This window comes from Equus asinus, chromosome 16, assembly GCF_041296235.1.
Source record: "Equus asinus isolate D_3611 breed Donkey chromosome 16, EquAss-T2T_v2, whole genome shotgun sequence".
Classification (NCBI taxonomy): Eukaryota; Metazoa; Chordata; class Mammalia; order Perissodactyla; family Equidae; genus Equus; species Equus asinus.
In genome coordinates this window covers 20,549,826-20,571,170 of record NC_091805.1, presented here as the reverse complement: position 1 = coordinate 20,571,170, position 21,345 = coordinate 20,549,826, and the positions used below count along the sequence as shown (strand labels likewise).

At 33.8% G+C, this 21,345-nt stretch overlaps 1 protein-coding gene across 28 annotated transcripts in view; it reads right to left on the bottom strand.

Moving 5' to 3' along the window:
• Positions 1-21,345, bottom strand: part of SPATA1 (spermatogenesis associated 1) — a 67,585-nt gene that overhangs the window by 36,886 nt on the left and 9,354 nt on the right. For 18 of the 28 annotated variants that reach the window (XR_011494829.1, XR_011494830.1, XM_070486691.1 and 15 more), the window contains 6 exons: positions 18,406-18,576; positions 13,435-13,541; positions 11,529-11,646; positions 8,394-8,447; positions 8,079-8,307; positions 698-812 (listed from right to left, as the gene is read on the bottom strand). Coding sequence is in view for 26 of the 28 variants with exons in the window: in XM_070486691.1 (XP_070342792.1) it covers positions 698-812; positions 8,079-8,307; positions 8,394-8,447; positions 11,529-11,646; positions 13,435-13,541; positions 18,406-18,441 (659 nt within the window). In the remaining 2 variants the exon portion in view is untranslated. Of the gene's footprint in view, positions 1-697; positions 813-7,994; positions 8,308-8,393; positions 8,448-11,528; positions 11,647-13,434; positions 13,542-18,405; positions 18,577-21,345 lie in introns of all 28 variants that reach the window. The other 10 variants (XM_070486700.1, XM_070486703.1, XM_070486699.1 and 7 more) reach the window with 2 other exon arrangements.

The following is a 21,345-nucleotide window of genomic DNA, read 5'->3' as shown; positions in this document are numbered from 1 at the left end:
AAATGATTCCATAAATATTAGCTTTTCATATGTTATATATTTTGTCTGTAAACACAAATATAACATTAAAAATTTTTTAAAGTCAGTCTAAGACTATTATTGTATTATCTTTCAAACTCAATGATAACCATAAACTACATTTAGTATGAATAATAAAATTGTATTTTACTATATTATTGATAAATTCAAATCATAATCCAACGTCCATAGCAAGCTAAAATAACCAGAAATTTTATAAACATATTTTCCTCATAGTTCTTTTGTGAATAACTGTTTATAAATTCCTTGTCAATTTCAAAAGACTATATGCAAAACTAAGTGCTATAATTTTGAATGAAGTGATACCAATGTGAAACCCAAGCATACTGATTAGGTTACCCTAATCTAAGAGAGGGAGAAAAATCAGTTCTAAGAAAGTCAAACAAAGATAGAAATTTTTCTGTCATTAGGTTGCCCCTAATGACAAAAGGATTACAATGGAAATAAATTTAAGCAATAGATTATTTCTCATTATATAGGATTAGCATGTTTGTATATTACAGTAAAGTTCTGAATCAAGGTAATTTTAATCGAAAAGATCACTAATTTCACTTGTATCTTTGTTCTAATTAGAAGTCCTTGACAGTACCCTGCATATCTCACTCCTTTTCTTATAGTTTAGATTATGACATGTGGAATCAACATCTATACTAATTACCTTTCTCTGCTGCTAAAATAATCATTGTCTGAATCTTCCAATGATCCTGGCAATTCAGAATTTCCAGTTTGATTTTTTCCAGTCTGGCTTTCTTTTGGAGTGGCTTTTCCCCAAGCTGATGTAGATGTTCATCCAATAGCAAATAAAGTTCATAATATTAAGAACATACTAAAATAAAATTTTGATTTTATATGTACATGCTATAACCTTGTCCTATGTTTCAGAATCTCCAGGAACTCTACTATACATGATACAAGGCAACAATTTCCAAAGTGAATTTCACGAAACATTAGTTTATGTGACACGAGAATTATTTGGTCAATTTAGTTTGGGAAAAATTGGATTAAGCAACCCTAACAGGACAACAAACCTATACACACCATACATACATATACACACACACACTCCTATTGCAGGATTTCTCTGTTTTTATGTACAATGAGAATTTTCAAGGGGGGGATAAGTTGAGTTTTACTCAAACTTGTCTTTAGAAAGCTTTTAGTATTCTGAGGAACCTTCTCTGCAAAATGCTGGTATAAATAGAGGGCATATAATGTCATTTGTTATTTCACATACATTTCCATTTATAAAATCTCCCCTCAGTTTAAGAGAATTTCTCCATATTGGAAAACTACACAATCTGTCATTAAAACATTAACATTAATTTTCTACGTGATCTACATGAACAAAAGATCCATGAACCTGGCAGTGTCAATATAGATTTTTTTCCCTTGGAGAAATCAATTTTTTTTAATTTAGGAAAAAATGAATGAGTCAAGTTAATATTTGAAAAGTCATTTTACAAGGGTTGCCACAATATTTTGCAACCTGAAGCCCGTATTGGTTTAATTTTAGACTGGCTGCTACCATTTATTTCCCAGCTGGCACTGGAACAGTCATTTAAGGACAACAAACAGGGATTTTCTAAAAGCTATATTCAATGCAAAATGAACAAAAAATGGATATACCAGCTGTTTAAAAGCTAAGAGTAAAAACACTGCTCCCCACATTCATCCCCCCCAAAAACAATGCAAAACAGTAGATTTTGAGTTACATTTTGATAGCGATACAGGACATTTATCTCTTATTCCTAGTAACAGCTTAAAGCATGATGCACTGCACCATTCAATACCTATGCAATTTAATGACAAAAAGAAAGCAAGCCTATTTACTTCTGAAAAAATCATAATACAGTATTTTGCGAGCTATAGTAAATATATGTATAAAATGTTAGAGATTCACAGAAAAGGGAGTGATGACTGTGAAACTATGTTTTGAACTGTGAGATGTTTGCCTGGCAAAGAAGAGAGTAAGGAGTTTAAGCAAAGAAAACAGCAAGACAGAATACAATGTATGCAGCATTTGTGGCAACAGTGAAAAGTTCAGTATGACTCCAGCACAGTGTTGTAAAGCATGGGCTTAGTCAAACGCACAAGAGTTCAAGTCCTGGCATTGTCATAGCAGGTGTGAGCTCAGGTAAGTTATTTCTCTAATGTCAGTGTCCTTATCTCTAAAGTGGCATAGCGCATGTACAGCACCCAGCACAGTGCCCAGTCCTTACAAGCCTCTTGCCTTTAAGTTCTGATTTCTATTTCACTGCATTTCCTGGTTCAAGTCTTTATTACTTCAGTCTTTTCTCCATATTGTCACCTAAGTCGTTTTTCTAGAACTGAAATCCCATCATGCCATTCCTGTTAAAAACTTCAGATGGCTTCCCACTACCTACAAAATTCCTTAGCTTTGCAAGAAAGGCTTTTGCAGTTCAAGTCCCTACCTACCTCTCCCCAAGTGTACTTCATGGAACTTCTTCCTCTCCTTCCTATCCCCAAACTATAATAATACTAATAGTATTATACGATTCCTAGCTAAAAATTATTGAACCAACGACCACATTAAGCAAATCCTGAAAGCTCCACTTATATCATTATCTATATGAGGGAAGCCGCAGTCAGGCAGTGAACAACCTGCATGGCCAAAATTTGCAACCCTGGGTTTGAAGTCAGAGTATGAAGGTTCTCTATGCCATGTTAAGGAACTTGGGCTTTAAACAGTAATCAGTCTTTCAAAGGTTTTCAAGCAAGGAGATAAATAATCCAACCTGTAAGAAGAAAAATGATTATGACAGCACTCTTGAGGATAGATTAGAAAGGAGATTATAAGCAAGGAGGCTAGTCAGGATGGTTTTTAAGATTCCTTTTCCCTATGAGTCTATTATTCTACAATAAGGGAAATTGCAAAGCTTAAAGTCTGAATAACTGGAAGAATGACGAAACCAAGGAAAAAAATCAAGAAAGTATACTGGCTTGGGGGCAAAGATAGAGTCAAGTATTGAACATGTTATAAGTTGAGGCAGGCCAAAAATGTAAAGCTGTGTAGCACAGACCCATGGGAAAGAACAGAAGATAACAAATGGAAGGGAATACTCATTTCTATATGAAAAATGGGAGAGCAATACTTCTTTTCTCTCTCATTAAAGGACTTGTAAAACATACTGTGCATATTATTATCAGTCATACTTGATAATATTACAATGTTAGAGCTCAGATATTTTGCATTCTCATGCACTACTAAAGACCAATTAGGCAATTTTAACAAACTGCACAACTATCATAAATAAATGGTAGTGTACATATGGAAAAATTAAGGAACTCTATCTCACATCACACTTAAAAATTAATTCCTGGTAGACTAATGAACTAAATGTGAAAAGCAAACTATAAAATGTTTGTAAGATAATACAGGACCCTATTTTCATGATCACAGAGTAAAAATGGGATTTTTAAAGAAAATATAAACACTAACCATAAAAGAAAATGCTAATAAACGTGACTATATTAAAATTTAAGAACTGCAGTTCCACTTCTGCTTAAGACGTAGAAAGACAAAAGAGTGCTCCCACCTGAATAAGGAGAAAAAGGTAAATAATCTATCAAATAATAGCTTTTCTTGACTTTATCAGAGAGTTGAGGTTGTAAGGAATTGAATTCCAATTCCCTCCAAGATGGAAATAAACGAAATGCTTCACCTTTGGCAGAGCACAGAAGGAAGAGGTAACTTGCTAAAATTCTAAGAAATTCTAAAGGCCAAAGTGGGCTACCGAGACAGTTTGGAATCTCTAGGATCCCCAGATACAAAGAAGAGTAAATAATTAATAGCAAACTCCTTTCCATGTGCCTGTATCACATGCTTACAAGAAAAACTGGGCAGGGGACCTGAAAGAGCCATCAGTGGCACAGAGGTATAAAACCCCATCCTTCTGAACACTTTTTTCTCACACAAAGCAAAAGCTTTAAGCCAATGGGGGAGAAACAGGAAACTCATCCATCACAGGGCTCAGGCAAAAATCCACTGCTCTCAAAGAGGGATAGAAGCAAAAGCCATCTGCCCTAGAGAGAACAGGTAACTCCCCTCCCACCTTGAACAGTCTTACACTGAGGAGAGGGTAGGAAACCCCCCCACCACTAGTCCTAGGCAAAGGCTGAAGGATGGGTAGAAGCAAAAGTTGTTAGGATCATCTTGGGCTTAGGATCATGAGCTGATACAAAGCATAGGTTTACTACCACTGGGTGAAGGGAAAGAAACTCTCTCAAATATAAAAAGTCATTTTCCCTTTATTTTTAATCTCTTTAAAAGATAACCGACAGTGTAAAGTAAAAATGGTAACAAAGTGTTGTAGAGTTTATAACATATGTAGAAGTAAAATGTATGACAACAACAGTACAAAAGATATGAGGGAGGAAATAGAAGTACACTGCAGTAAGGTTCTTATATTATACATAAAGTTGTATATAATTTGGAGGTAGACTTCAAATGAAAGGTATATAACATATACCTTAGAGCAGAGTCAGCAAGTCTTTTCTTAAAGGGCTAGATAATAAATATTTCAGGCTCATGGACCATATGGTCTTCGTCACAACTACTCAATTCTGTTGTTGTAGTGCAAAAGCAGTCATTGACAATATGTAAATAAAGGGGCATGGCTGTGGTCCAATAAAAATTTATTTATAAAAAACAAGCCACAGACATGGATTAAAATAAAATAATAGGCGTTTACTGACCTCTACCCTACAGACACCACCATGAGTTTTTTTTAAACGAGGAATAACTAATGAGCCAATAGTGGAGATAAAATTGAATCATGAAAAACTCAATTACCCCCCAAAAATGCAAAACAATAGGGAAAAAAAGAAAAGAGAAGAGAGGAGACAAATAAAAAACAAATAGCAAGACAGTAGATTTAACAACCACACTAATAATTACATTAAATATAAATGGTCTAAACACCCCTATTAAAAGGCATAGATTGGCAAACTGGATAAAAAAGTAAGATCTAAATATATGCTATCTACAAAAAACCCACTTTGAATATAAATTCATAGATAAAAGTAAAAGAATGGAGAAAGATACAGCATGTAAATGACAGTCAAAAGAAAGCCAGGGTGGGTATATTAACATCAGAACAAATAAACTTCAACATAAAAAGTATTACTAGAGATAAAGAGAAACATTACATAATAATATAGAGGTCAATTCATCAAGAAGACATATTAGTCCTAAATGTACATGTATCTAATAACAGAGCTTCAAAATACATAAAGTAAAACTGATAGATAGTAGAAGGCCTCAATACTCTTCTCTCTATAAATAATTAGATCATGTTGACAAAATTTAAGAATTCCTTTCATCAAGAGAATCATAAAGAGAATAAAAAGACAAGCCACAAACTGAAATCTAGAATGAATTACATACACATACACATGCATGCACACAGATATGCTGGAGAAACCATATATGTGTATAAAATTAATCAATATTTAAAAGAAAGAAAAGAAAATGGGCAAAACACTTGAATTAAAGGCAAATCCAAATGGCCATTAAACATATGAAAAACTATTCAACCAAAGAAAACAGAAAAGAAAAATAAAATATTTGGAATTAAAAATTCAGTTTAAGGATTTAACAGGAGATTAGAACACAGCTAAAGAGCAAATCAGTAAGATAGATTTGGAAGAAAAATCTGAAGAAATTATCCAGAATGTAGAGCAGAGAAATAAGGAGAGGGTAAATATCTGATAGAATGACAAAGTTATGGTTCAGTAAGAACTTTCAGACATTGCTGCTGGGTACAACCACTTTGGAAAACGCATGTACGTTATTTAGTAAAGCTGAACACGTGCAAACTATGCCAATCCTAGGTATACTCCCTTGAGATCCTCTTGCACATGTTCATTTAGGAGTCATGTACAAAAATGTACATAACAGTGTATTTGTAAAAGCCTCAAACCAGAAACAAAGCAAATATCTATCAGCAGAATAGGTAAACAAATTATGATATAGTTATATAATGGAATGTTATACAACAATGAAAAGAAATGAAATAGTATTTTATGTGACAACATGGTTGAATCTTAAAATTACAATGTCAAGCAAAAGAAGCAAGTCCAAAATAAGATACTTCCAATACAACTCCATCTAAATAAAATTCAAAACAGACAAAACTAAAGTATTGTTAAGGAATATATATTCAGGTTGTAAAACTTAAAGAAAAGCAAGAAAACAATTATCTCAAAAAATCAAAGTAGTAGTTATCTTTATTGAGGAAGGAAGAGGATGTGACCAGAGAGAGCCACACAAGACTGGAAAGTTCTTCTCAGAAGAAGTAGAATAACAAAAAAACAAAAAATCATTACCTTTGAAACAGCCATTAAACTTCTAAAAAAAATAACAGGACAAATGCATGAAGCTGTATTTAGAAAATGTTGCTTGCAGCACTATTCATAATAGAAAAAACATTAATATAGGGTTGAATAAATAAATTATACCATAAGGAAATTTTATAATGATGTAGATCTATATTTATTGATAATAAATGTCCATAATATATTTTAAAATCAAAGAAGAGTCTTTAAAAGAATTTGTGTCCTCATTTTTAAAAGTTAAAAAAATAATTATTATATAGAAGAACTGAAAAACTAATTGAAAGAATATACACCAAAATAGTAACAGAAGCTATCTCTGGATGGTGCAATTATTATTAATCTTTATTTTCTTCTTTATACTTATTGAAGTTTCTATGATTTCTAAAAATGATCATACATTGGCTTCTTATTTAAAGAATAGTTAATTTTCTGGGAGTAATACACCAAGAAATTAATACCATTTAAAAGATACACCTACACAAAATTCAGAGGATTAAGTACTCTCACCAAAGATTTTTTGGGTTTTATGCAAGTAGCATAGTTCAAGAATTTGGCCAGTGGCCCAGCGAATGAAATATAACACTACTCACAACTTTATATAGGGCAACTGCCTACTTTATTAGCCACTTGACCTTGTACTTTTCAGAAATACTAGGATTCTACTCTGAATTCTTTTTCCCCAGGGGTTTTTTTCCTTTAACCTTTAAGTAACAGCATGACTGGAAAGCAACATTAACATTGCAGAGACATGCCTAGATAAAGAGGTAAAGACTCTCACTGAGCATCTCACTGGTATCAAGTAATAAAACAGGTGGCTCTCATCCACATGTCTCATTAGAAATAGTAATCACATCAGAACAGTAACTATTAAATGCACCTAAGAGTAAAGAAAGTGTTAAGTTTGGAAAATCTCTGGGTATAGCATAAACTTAGAATATAACAATTGCTATAATTGAAGATGGAGAAAAATGCAACAGGCTAAGAACAAGTGTATTTTGCAGCTGTAATGGATGCTGTCATTAGTTTGGGGGGGAAATTCATTTCATTTATAAATGTGTGGTATATTCGCTTTTCCATCACAGTTTATTTCCTGTATGTAATTACGTAAAAAAATCCAACTGATTTTCTTTTTTCAATCAATTCTTAGAGGGTAGTACCAGCTTTATCTATATAAATTTAATTTTGATTTTTTAATTACCTATCATGTTTTAAGAACTGAATTATCAGTAAATTGATGGGTGTAATCAGATAAAAAATTTTAAATTATTTGAAATACAAATGTCTCCCAATATTCAAGTTGTTTTGTTTTGGTTTGATACTGTTTTCCTGGCTAAAAGCCTTCTGGACTTATAATAATAATGCCAAAGTTTTATGCAGGAATCCCTTCCTTTCTCTTTTCCTTTAGCCTTAACTTCATCTGAAACTCTTATAAAAGAAGAAACGGTGATAGAGTTTAAGTGCTGTAAGTATTACGATTTTGTTTTTATTTTAGAATAGTGCTTAAATTGTTTTTTTCTCCCACCTGGCAAAACTATTTTTAAAAATCTCCAATTTGAATTGTAGCTCTCTTTTCATACTATACATATTTGTAAGGATACCTTTGCCCAGAATTTGCTCAAAGACCTGACTGCTAAAATGTACTATAATAACCTCTTTGTCTTTCCCATTCCAGTTGAAATCACCTTCTTCTGGATTCTTGTTAAGGAGCTCTTTCAAAGTGTTTTCTAAAAAACTGGGATCTGTTCCAGGTTCTTCCTTTGACAAAGTTACACTAACTGGTTTGTGGATTATTTCATCAGCCTCAGCAACACCATTATTAGTCTGCAGCCCTTCTACAGAAACAGTTGACACTGAATAAGTATTTCCTAAATGATCCATTATAGGAAGCAAATATAATTCTGGTTGAAGAGCCTAAAACATAGGAAATTAAAAAAAATTAATTTGTAATTTAAAAAACAGTAAGCTAAAACATAAGCTTAAAATATCACATTACATACATATGGAGGAGCAAATGATTTGAGTTTCAGTTCTGATTCTTGCTTTGTCTTCACCTAGAAATAAATACATAAGAAAAAAAATTAAAGCTTTTGTAACATTTTTCAATTATTTTTACCTCTACTTTTTTCCCCCTGAGGAAGATTCACCCTGAGCTAACATTTGTTGCCAATCTTCCTTGGTTTTTTTTGCTTGAGGAAGGTTTGCCCTGAGCTAACATCTGTGCCAGTCTTCCTCTGTGTTGTGTGTGGGACGCCGCCACGGTGTGGCCGTTGATGAGTGGTGAAGGTCCGCACCCCAGAACTGAACCCAGGCCACTGAAGCAGAGTGCACTGAATTTAATCACTAGGCCATGGGGGCCGGCCCCTTACCTCTATGTTTTTTGCAGAAGGCGCATATCTGTGACATAGAAATCAAATCTAAAAGCTGGTAATAAGACTAGATTCTAGAAAATGTAAAATATAATGCTATTTCTACTCACTGTACTAAATATAATATAAATTCTATGTCATTTAATAATAATAATTATGGCTATCACTTGCATGGATTCACTATGTACCAGGCACTATTGTAAGTGCTTTACATTTATTAGCTCAGTTAATCCTCTCAATTCCATGTAATAGGCATATATATATATATAAAACTATTGTAGTTCACAGACAATGAGATTGAGGGAAAGAGAAGCTAAGTAACTCGACCAAGATTTTATAACTAGGAAGTTTCCAAGTTGGGATTCAAAGTCCAACCTTATAAACTTTATTTCCTAAATATTAAATCCATAGAGTTCATTTGCTATTCATTCATTCATTCAACAAACATTGAGGGCATACTATGTGTCAGGCAGTGTTATATATGGTGGGGATACAATAGTAAACAAGACAGTCTCTGCTCTCACGCAGCTTACATTCTACTTGGGGGAGCAAATGTTAAATAAACATGATTTAGGATAGTGATATGTGATTTATGAAAATAAAACAGAGTGATGTAACAGATAGTAACTTAGAAAAAGAATATCTAAAAACTACATTGTCAGAGAAGGCCCTTTTGAAAAGATAATATTTGAGCTGAAGCCTGAACTACGAAAAGAAGGCAGCTGTCTGAAAATCAGGGGACAGTGCTTTCCAGGTAAGTGCAAAGACCGTAAGTGAGAAAGGAGTTTGCTGTATTTGACAACCAAAGGAAGATTTTTGTGGCTGAAGTGTAGAACCAAGGAGAAAACAGCAGTAGATGAAATCTGAGACACAGCCTGTTCTTTAGGCCCTTCTTATCTCCTGCCCAACTACTGCAAAAGTCACCTGGTTATAATCTCTGCCTCTAGCCTCTTAAGGCTCTCATCATGTCATCTTTTGCTCAAAACTTCAAGGCTTCAGAAAAAAACCCCTAACTTACTAATCTGGCATTTGAGATCTTTAATAAACTACTCTTATAACTTGTTCTCTATTATTCCCTTTCACACAGTCAATGCTCCAGTGCAAAACGAACCACTACTCTTTCTTAGTTGCCTGCTTTTCCACTTCTGTGCTCATTCTATTTTCTCTGCTCAGATTTTCCCACCCAACATCTTTGCAAGATCAAATATTTATCTTTCAAGATCCAAACTGGATATCTCTTCTTCCTCAGAGTTCTCCATCTCTCCTCTTCTCCTGCTGGAAGTAATCTCCTTTTCTTCTGAATATACAAAATATGCTACTTACTTATTTATGTATTTTATCTTTATTGCTATGCTGAGTACGCTTTAAGGACAAGATCTGCATACAATTCTTTTTTCTCATTTTGCATATAGAAAAACATCAATAATTATTTGTTGAAAATAATAAAAATTAAGGGGCTGGCTCCATAGCTCAGTGGTTAAGTTTGCATGCTCTGCTTTGGCAGCCCAGGGTTCACAGGTTTGGATCCCAGGCATAGACCTAGCACCGCTTGTCAAGCCACGTTGTGGCAGCATTCCACATAAAATAGAGGAAGACTGGCACAGATGTTAGCTCCGGGCCAATCTTCCTCACACACACACAAAAGTTTTAAAAATTAGGATTTTAGAAGTTGACTTCAATTACCTTTAAGGGCCCTCCCAACCTAGATTACAACCTGTGATTGTAATTTTACATATCATGAAAAAGAACAAAAGGTTGTGAGAGTTGTTCCTTTTCTTCCCCATCTAAGGAAAACTAATTTACAGATCACTAAATTAATATTCTGGCATACTAAATCTCTAATGACAAAAACTTCAAATCTAGCTGCTGATCCAAAGAATTCGACAAAGCAAATTCCTTTATAGTAATACTCTGGGGGGAAATGTTCATTTTTTTCCATTATCATTCATTTTATTTAATTTGTTCAATAAACATTTAAATGCCTTTAAGTATTAAACACCTTGTTAGGTACTGGTTATACATACAATAGTGAATAAAATAAAGTCCCTGCCCACAGGGAGCTACAGTTTAATGGCAGAGTTAGATGTTAAACAAATAATCACATAAGTAAATATATAATAATGATACAATATGCTCACTAGAGTGGAATAGGACTATACTGCATTTTAAAGAGTTTAAATATGGAAAAATCTTGATTAAAGAAATAAACCTTACATAGATGTGAGAAACCAGAAACTGAGATCTGATGGCTTGCTGGATTAAGAGTTTCAGCTAGGAAAACTCTCTACTTAGAAAATCCTACCACTGAATCATAGAAACTACAAATAGGAATGTTCAATAGATAATAGCTGATACAAAAAAAAACTACGTTGGAGCCAGATCATTTCATAACAAACAAGGCTAGTTGTGGCCCAAGCATGAGAACCCATTTTTCTTCAAAACATAAGTACTTGTTTAAAAAGCTTTTAAACACTATCATTTAAATTAAAATATATATATTACTTATATGATGACATTTTAACTTTGTCTTCCTTTTTTCCCAAGGAAATTCACACACAAAAAACCCAACATCATTTTAGTGCCTGATAATAAGCCAACAGGACTCACCTTTTCTTGATGATTTATATGCTTAGTAATATTTCCATTTCATTATAGTTGAGATTACATATTTCATGGTATGCTAAGGGGCTGAGTTGATATGCATTTAAGATAATTTGTTAAAGTATGCTTTTCTCTAATCAAAAGGAAAAAAATAAGAAAACTTACCACAGCTAGATTATTTCCAATGCATTTCAGAAATAAAAATTTTTCTGCAACAGCATCTTCACCAAGGAACTCACCAAGACGCTCCCTCAAGGCTTGTAAAGTAAGGTGAGGAGATACTCTGAAATATCACGACATTGCCTTATAATGTAAAATGAAATAGGTTTTGGCTATACTAAAGATTCGATAACTTTAGTCAGCTATCTCAAACAGAAATACCAATTTAACATATATTATATGTTTATAGCTTAAAGTATTATGTTTCTACATTGCCTGGCACTTTGTAGGTCTTCAGTAAATATTTTTTAAAATAAACGATTAAAAGTCTGCCTTTTAAAATTATGCAAATGAACACTGTTCATAAAAGTCCTTTTTGTACTGAAAAGGGAAATGCTTGTCCACTTTTCTCATCCACCTCCAAACTTTAACGTTAAAACAAAACTTTGCTATGGAATTTATATACTTTTATACATATATCAAAGAATAATTTAGCCACAACTATTTATTTTGGAAGTTTGACAGGATTAACTAGTACCTAAAAATTTCATTGATGAACAAATGTCAGATTCTACATCTTTGTTCAATAGAGATACTTCATTCCTCAATGTCTAAAATTTAAAGTTATCACTTACACTATTGTTGTTCTGAGTTCTTGTTTTTCTAGGATCTTCTGGAAACACTATATAATTCATTCATTGAATCAATAAATATTTATTGAGCACCTACTATGTATGGGTCAGGCATTGTTCTAAGGGATGGGAACACTGCAATCAACAAAACAGATGAAAATCTCTGCCCTTATAGACATTATAATCTAGTAGTGGGAGAGACAAATTAACAAAATAAGTAAGAAAAAAATATAATTTATAAGATACTACTAAGTACTAGAGAGAAAAATAAAGCAGAGAGGGGAGAAAGGGACTATAGCTGAAATTTAAAATACAGTCATCAGAGAAGACCTGAAAACAGTAATATTTGAGTAAAGATCTGAAGATGAGAGAGCATATGTAAAGGCAAAAAGAGTATGTAGGCAAAAGGAACAGCAAATACAAAGGTCCTGATGTGGGTCCATGTCTCACGTGTTCTAGAACAGAAAGGAGGTTATGTGCTTGAAGAAAGTGATGGGGAAGACTAGGAAGACTGAGGTGCACTCAAGAGAAATAACAGGCAGTCAAATCATACAATGTCATGTATGTTTCCATGAATGTGAAAATACATATATACATAAGAGCACATACACACATATACATATAATCTATTTTTATTTTTTTAATTATTTTTTTAAAGATTGGCACCTGAGCTAACATCCGTTGCCAATCTTCATTTTTTTGTTTTTGTTTTTCATTTCCTCTTCTCCCCAAAGCCCCCCAGTACATAGTTGTATATTCTAGTTGTAGGTCCTTATGGTTGTGCTACGAGGGATGCCGTCTCAGCATGGCCTGGTGAGCGGTGCCATGTCTGTGCCCAGGATCCACACCGGTGAAACCCTGAGCAGCTGAAGCAGAGCACATGAACTTAACCACTCAGCCACGGAGCTGGCCCTTCTCTTTCTATTTTTAAATGGTTCAGTGAAAAAGTCATTGTGGATATACTGGTTTAACCACTATTCACAGCTCTTCAACAGGTTTCTAAATTCAGATAATTTCTCTCTTAATTCTCTTTGTGTATAACCATAGTAATATACAGGCTATTCACTGTTTTCTGGGTGACATCTGTTCCTATGGTATTATTTGATTTCACTGTTATACAGCACTATTTATTGATAGTATTCCATTAAGTTAGGGACTGGATCCATCACATGGACAAGGTATGTTTCACTTATAATTTTTCAATTTCCAGAAAGCATTTTTCTCTATAGAAAAAAGTTTGCTTTTTCAGACACTTTGTTACAAGACCCCAAAATACTTGCCTTATAAATCCAGCTGAAATGAATTCGTTAGCAACTTCTATTGAAATGGTATTTAATTTATAGTTCCACGATCCTTCAGGGACATAAAAAACATGAAGTTCCACCAACTGAATAAATTGAGAATAATGTCAGTTAAAATATTTTTAAAGTGAAAAAAATCAATTGATGTCTTCTAAAATTTAAGTTTAATAAACATAATTGAAATAAACATGGAATACACGTATCCTTCAGAACAAACAAAAAACAAAATGAAGAGCCAAAACTTTGTTCTTAAGTTGGCACGGTGGCACTTGCAGCACATTTTCCATTGGAAACAACGTCACAGATGTGGTCCTAGATTATCCTAACATCTCTGATATACAGAGTTCTTTCTGTGGCCCGCAGTAAGAATACTAGACTAAGACCAGCTTTCTTATCACCAGCCTTTCCGCCTCCCCTGCCTCCTACCTACTCAGTTCCATTGGGGTGACATTGTGAGATCCTTATCCTTTATATATTGTCTCCCTGACACAGTTGTGATGATTGCTAGTTCTTAGCACCTGCAAAGATGTGAATACTATGGTTTGGGGAATATTTTTGTTTCCCAGAATTCCAGGAAGAATCTATTCCTGACCAGTGACAGGGAAAGAAATGGTTGTTCTTACAAAGGCATGTCTGTAAGCTTGTCTGTGCTTATATACACCATTTTTGTTTCTATTAATGTTTTGTTGTGACTTCAACCAGAATCTTTCTATTTAGAAGAATATTTATGTTACTACAACGGAAACAGGACAATTATAGCAAATATAGTCTTATCTTTTAGTCTAATAAAGTTTGAAATTCACTGCACATTAAAAGTTAAACTATTTAAGTGATTATACTCTATAATAAATTTACATATATAAATATATAACAACATTAAATATCTGAAAAAGCCTTAAAAAGTTTGACGTAAATATGACCTACTATTAACGTTAGCAATTAGTGATTAGTAGTTTTAATAGGAGATACAAATGGTTCCTGAATGTTTTGCTCAAGTAGTTTTTACTGACCAAGTAAATTACTTCTAATCTTTTGATGACAGAATATTAACCAGAAATTTAAGATGTTTGTATAGACTTCATAGTGAAGTCTGCCTCATGCTGCATTGTTAACACCAGAGCATTTAAAAGATTATTCCCTAGCTATACTACACTATTAATACCTAATACCATACTACACTATTAATACTACATAATATATAGTACTATATAATATCAAATATTAATACTATAACATTTAATAGCTATACTATCAAATATTTGCAAAATCTTAAGAAGTTTGAAGTAAACATGACCTCATCCTTTACACAAATATATTAATGTTTTACAAGAGAAAAAATATTTCTTGAACTAAACATTTTACTCTATTTTTTTTACCAAGTAAACTACTTCAATATTTTCTATAACAATTGATTAGCCACAATTCAAAGTGTTTGTATACATCTTAATTCCATAAGTGAATGAATAGGCAATAAAAAGAAAACATATTTAAACATTACTTGATCTTTGAAATATGTTATGATGTAAATTAATTTATGGTGAGTTTAGATTTACTCATTCATTCAACAAATATTTAATGAGTGCCTACTGTATGCCAGCACAGTTCTAGGCACTAGGGATATGTCAGTGAATACAACGAATATACTTCCCTGCATATAGCTTATATTCTAATGAGGTATCAGGACAAGAACGAGGATGAGGCAAGTGAGACACCCACTTCAGGGGCAAAATTTAAGGGGGCACCAAAACCTCAGAAATCAAGCAAATAATATTTTAAAAAATTTATTTAATGCAAAAAATTCATGATGAACAAAATATCAAAAATTTAAATAAACACAGAATTCAATACTACTATTAGAATCTGAGGAAAAAGGAAAAATGTGAACCCCTATATACATGGTTTCTTAAAAATACATTTTTAATGGTTAATTTTTTCCAGAACAAAATAATTGAAAAAATACGGAAAAATTTAAACATATATGTTAAAACACATTTTGTTAAATATTCTATTTATACCCAAACTCTATATTTATTATAATTTTACTTTCATGGCTTTAATGGAAGCAGACTCACCAATAATATTTTCACTAAAACCAATAACCATTTAAAAAAACATTAAAAGGTGTCTATGGGGGCACATATTCTTCCTTTTGCCTCAGGCTACAAAGTGGCTAGGCATGGCACTGTTGGATTCTATTTCTACTTAAATGTTGATATCTTGTTCATCATGATTTTTCACATTAATTTTTCATTTTTGAAAATACTGTATTAAAATATTTACCTTGATTACTGAATTTCTGATGCCCCTTAAATTTTGCACCTAAGGCAATTGCCTCATTTGCCTCAAACTAGTCCCCATCCTGTGAAGGACACAGACAATAAGCAATAAATATAAAACACTGAGAAGTTACATAGTACATTAGAAAGTGATTGGTACTAGGAAAAAAGAGTAAGTAGAGCAGGGTAAAGAAAATTGGGAAGATGAGGGAGGAAGTAGGTTTCAGTTTTCAATAGAATAGTCTGGGTAGGGCTGATGGAAAAGGTGAGATCTGAGTAAAGGCCTGCAGGTGAAGATGGAATTAGTCACGTGCAGATATAGAGGAAAAGAGTTCCAGAAAGAGCTAAAGCAAAGGCCTTAAGGTGAGAGCATGCCAGTGTGATTGAAGCAGAGAGTGTGGCGGGAGAGAGCAGTAGGAGATAAGGTCAGAAAAACCAGGAAGATGAGTAATAAATTAAATAGGGTCTTTTGGGCCATTCTAACATCTTCACCTTACAAAATGGGAAGTCAATACAGGGTTTTAATAGAAGCATGACATCTGACTTTTATTTTTTCAATATGAAAAAATTTAAACATACATACATATAAAAGGAATAATACTATAAATGTCCAAATACCTAGTATTTAGATTCAAAAGTTAACATTGTGCCATGTTTACTTCCTCCACACCTTCCCTCACCCGTCTCTAAATCATTCGAAGTAAATCAGACATATTACATTATACCCATAAATACTTTGGCATCTATCTCCTAAAAATAAGGACTTCTTTAATAATCATAGTATCATTTCACATCTAAGAAAACTAACAATTACTTAACATCAACTAATATCCAGTCCATATTTAAAGTTCCCCAATTGTCTGATTGTCCTCAGAATGTTTTTTCTATCTAAAATCCAATCAAGGATCACACATTACTTTTGGTTGTGTGTCTTAAAAACTTTAATTTGGAAGAGTTTCCCAGACCTGCTTTTTTTCTCTTCATGGCATTGACTTTTAAAAGAGACTGGGTCAGTCTGTCTTACAGAATGTTCAGCATTCTAAATTTATCTCATTAACTCCTTAAGCTGTCATTTAACTTATTTTTCCAATCCCGCTGTCTCCTATAAACAGTTAAAACTGTATAGCCTTCAATTGACACAAGTAAATCATGTGGGGCAAAAATACTTTATAAATAGTGCCCTGCATTTCATATTGCTTCATATCAGGACATACAGAATGCTGTACTTCCAAATTTACTGTATTTAATAACTTTTAAAGGGATAGTAGAATAGAGACTGTAACGGGTAAAAAAATGGAACCTATGGTTATGAACCTATTAGAATAATTAAAGTGTGAGATGCTGTGGCTCAGATCAACATGCTAGCAGTGGAAGTGATGAGAAGTGGTCATATTTTGTATATAATTTAAAGCTAGGGTCAATCCATTGGAAGCGGGATTTGAGAGAGCAAAGTCAAATATGACTCCAAGGTGTTTGGCCTCAGATACTGAAAGGATGGATTTGCCATCACTTGAGATGGGGAAAGTCATGGGTAGTACAGGTATTTGGGAGGGAGGTAAAGGTAGTCCAGTTTCATACATGTTAAGTTTGAGATGTCTACTGGCCATCCAAGTTGAGATGTCAAGTAGGCAGTTGAATATATGAATTTGGAGTCTGAGAAAGAGGACTGGGATGGGGATATAAATTCGGGAATCTTAGCGTAAAGTTGGTACTTAAAGCTATTAGACTGGACGAACTCACCAAGGAATGAGTGCAGATAGAAAAGAGAACAAAGAGCTGAACCCAATATTAAGAAATCAGGAGAAGATGAAGACCCAGATGACCAAGAATGAGTAACCAGAGAAGTAAGAGGAAAACCAAGAGAAAGTGTTTGCTAAAAGCCAAGAGAAGGAATTACGTCAAGGAAGAGAAAGTGATCAACTGTGTCAACTGTGATGCACAGATAGATCAAGTATGTTTAGGATAGGAATTTAGCAATAGATCTAGTAATGAAGAGGTGAATTTAATAAGAACAGTTTTGCTAGAGCAGTAGAGTGAAAGCTTGATTGGAGTTGGTTTAAGAGAAAATGGGGAGAAGGTATTGGGGCCTTGAGAGGGTATGAAATAATTACCTAGAAGAGTGGAAGAGTAAATGAGTGGGTGGAAGATAGTCTAATTGCCTACCAGCAAAAGGTTCCCTTTGAGATTCATAGTCATGACTTTAAAGTGAGAATCCCTTTATGTTGGTTTATGTTGGTATATTTTTCTCTAGCCACATCTGGCTGTAGGTGTAGGTATAGAATAAGTGAAGAATCGGGTTAACCAGGGCTTTTGTATTGCCAAAGAGTACAATGAAACAGAGAGGGCAAGGAGTCAAAAGTACGTGCAAGAGAATGATCAAGGCTGCCCTGTGGTATTTAAGCCAGCTATGGAGGACATCACTAGGTGAGAAATAGTAAAATAAACAAGGCGATAGGATCAATGCATTGCAGGTCCCAGTACGGCTGGGGTACTTAGAGGAAGTGAGCTGGAGATACAAGAACTGTAATCAGACAATGGGATACATGAAGTTAGGTTCATGGAGGAATCAATATACAATGCCTTATATAATCCATATTTTTGCTTTATCAAAACTTTCCAAAAATAATGATAAGCAGGTTTTTCTTATATTCTAGTATAAAAAAAATGTTCTTACCTCCGATGAGGAAGGTTGACTTGGATTGAGGGACATATTCACCAATGTCTGAATGGGGTAATTATCAGTGCAATTTTGTGGTTTTTTAAAATATTTCTTCCTTTAAGTAGTATTTAATAAAGGTTGTGACAGATTTTTGGCTTAAGATTGCATTCCACTCACTTCTGGTCTCTGATTTGTTCAAAAAGCGAAAAGAAAAACACAAAAGGCCTTAAAATAGACTCAAAATGAAAATTTAGGAATGTATACAATCACATAGTTACTCTAATTCGAAAAGACATATTACTAGTAAATAGGGTTGGTAATTGCAGTGACGTGAACATACATCTTATACAACTAAGTAAAGTGATAATTACATTATAATGGACTTGCAACCAGGACTTATTTTACCATTCTAAACAATTCATTTCCTCTTGGTCAAAAATTAAGGTTAAGTATATGTAGCATTTTACATAAAGTAAAAACATACTTTTGGAAGTGGAAAGACTGAATTTACACAAATGGATGTAGAATGACGAAAATTGTTTCACCATGTGCATTTCTTCCTGGGTTTTGGACACCTCAATAATAATAAATGTAAATAATCACTCCAGAATAAGATGCCAGTCTAAGTGTATTAGGCTACATTTGTGTATTATTTCCTGTGTTTTTCCTCAGAGGATTTATGGTAGTTTACAAGAATGCACAATAAAATTTTAAAAATATAAATATAATAAAAATTGAAAAGTAAGATAGCTGAATTATTACTCTATAAAGGAATTTAGCAAAATGGGAGAATCCTTTAGGATACACTAATCATACCAACACCAGACCAGAAGCTTTTTTTTAAACTGTTTTTTTTTTTGAGGAAGATTAGCCCTGAGCTAACTACTGCCAATCCTCTTCTTTTTGTTGAGGAAGCCTGGCCCTGAGCTAACATCCGTGTGCATCTTCCTCTACTTTATACATGGGATGACTACCACAGCATGGTGTGCCAAGCGGTGCCTTGTCTGCACCTGGGATCTGAACCGGCGAACCCCGGGCTGCCGAGAATTGAAATGTGTGAACTTAACTGCTGAGCCACCAGGCCGGCCCGAGACCAGAAAGTTTTTTTAAGATTTCAAAGCATTGCTCCACCGTGGTTTATATTAAAATAGTGATTTAACTCCAATAAAACTTAAAGTTTCTGTGATCTGGTACTAATTACAGCTGTATGAAATCCTACCAGAGACCTCTAATTGTTTTAATGGTAGTAAAATTAGAAGATTATATCCTGATATACAATCTTCTAAATCAAATTAGTTTCACATATTACTTCCTATATAAATTTCTTATAATAATTAAAACTTAAATGTGATTTGTCATTTTAACCATCTTAAACATTATTTTAAATATATTAATACTCTAAGAAAACATTTAGATGTTCCATTTCTATACCTATGTAAAGGCCCTTTCTGCCATTGTACTAATATTTGTCTCTAAACAAAGCACAACTCAGATACATATATGATGCAAATATAGTAACTTCCCTATTAGAGAAGAGTTAATGGTAAAAAGCTATAATAATTACAGTACATGGGCATTCATTAACTGGTAAGCAAATTAGGGGGCTAGAATTTTCAATTTCTGTGGATGCATTAAAAATTTTATATTTTCATTCAGAACAAATTTTTATTTATTTTTTAATTTTTTTTAAAGATTGGCACCTGAGCTAACAACTGTTGCCAATCTTCTTTTTTCTTCTGCTTTTTCTCCCCAAATCCCCCCAGTACATAGTTGTATATTCCAGTTGTGGGTACAAATTTTTATTGTTATTTTCCTTTTTGATGTACTTATTTATTTATCTAGCACTACCTTGCTGTACACAGAACAAATTTTTAATTAGGCAAGTTCAAGACAGATCAAGGTTTGCTTTACTATTGTCCTAAGGTAAACTGCCCCACTATACTATCGCTTTGAAAGGAACAGCAAAGAAGCCATGTTTTGAACTATAACTTCATTTGTCATTTCCGACTGAATCAATGATGAACACCAAATCCTGGGCTGGGCAGAGACAAATAAAATGGCCTGGCATGAAAAGATGAGCCCTTAGGAATTAGATTGCGAGAAGAGCTGAAGATTCAAGTATGCAGTTAATAGATATTGAAGCAAAAGAATGGAGAAAGGGAAGTTATGAAGTAGCATCATAGCCATGAGGTAAGGCCATGTTTCAGGAAAGCTATAATTCTTCGTAAACAGAGATAGAAAAAAGAGACAAAGTAGAGAGAGTGACTAAGTGGACTGGTAGGGAGAAGTAAACTGTGGAGATACATAGCTGATTCATGTTTATAGCTAAGCACTAGTGAGAAAAGTAAAAAATTTTTGCTGTTGAGATCCCTAGCATTGGATCTACTCCTGGTTTGGCCTATCAGTGCAACAGTTCCTGTGTTTTCTTTGGATTTCCATGGGGTAAATGTCTCCAGTACTGTACTTTGTTGATCTTGACAATAATCTCCTGATTGCTTGTGGTAACCTGAGTAAGTCTTTGCTATCAAAACCGAAAGATGCTTAATTAGCTTCTTTAGGCACGCTTAGAATTTGTAGGTGATCCTAACCAAATCACATTTCACATACCAAATCCTAAAGTATAATATTTGGGATTTTCAAATGCTTTCTCTCTTACTAATTAGCTAGTGAGCAGAAAAATGGCAACAATTGAAACAAAAGAAGACTGAAGAGAGTGACATCAGCATCATGGCAGAGTAAGCTTTCCCAGTAATCTCTCCTCTCCAACATACAACAAAAAAGTCATTCATACTGGAACAGAGGACACCCAAACACAACACAATGCAGCCATACGAAGGAGGGTGGAGAGGCTGGAGGCCCCTTCAGAAGCAGCAGAATTGGGTAAGAGAAAACTTCGCCCCCAGCCCCAAACACTGCAATCTGGGAATGCAGGAGGCCTCTGAGAGGGAAGAAATA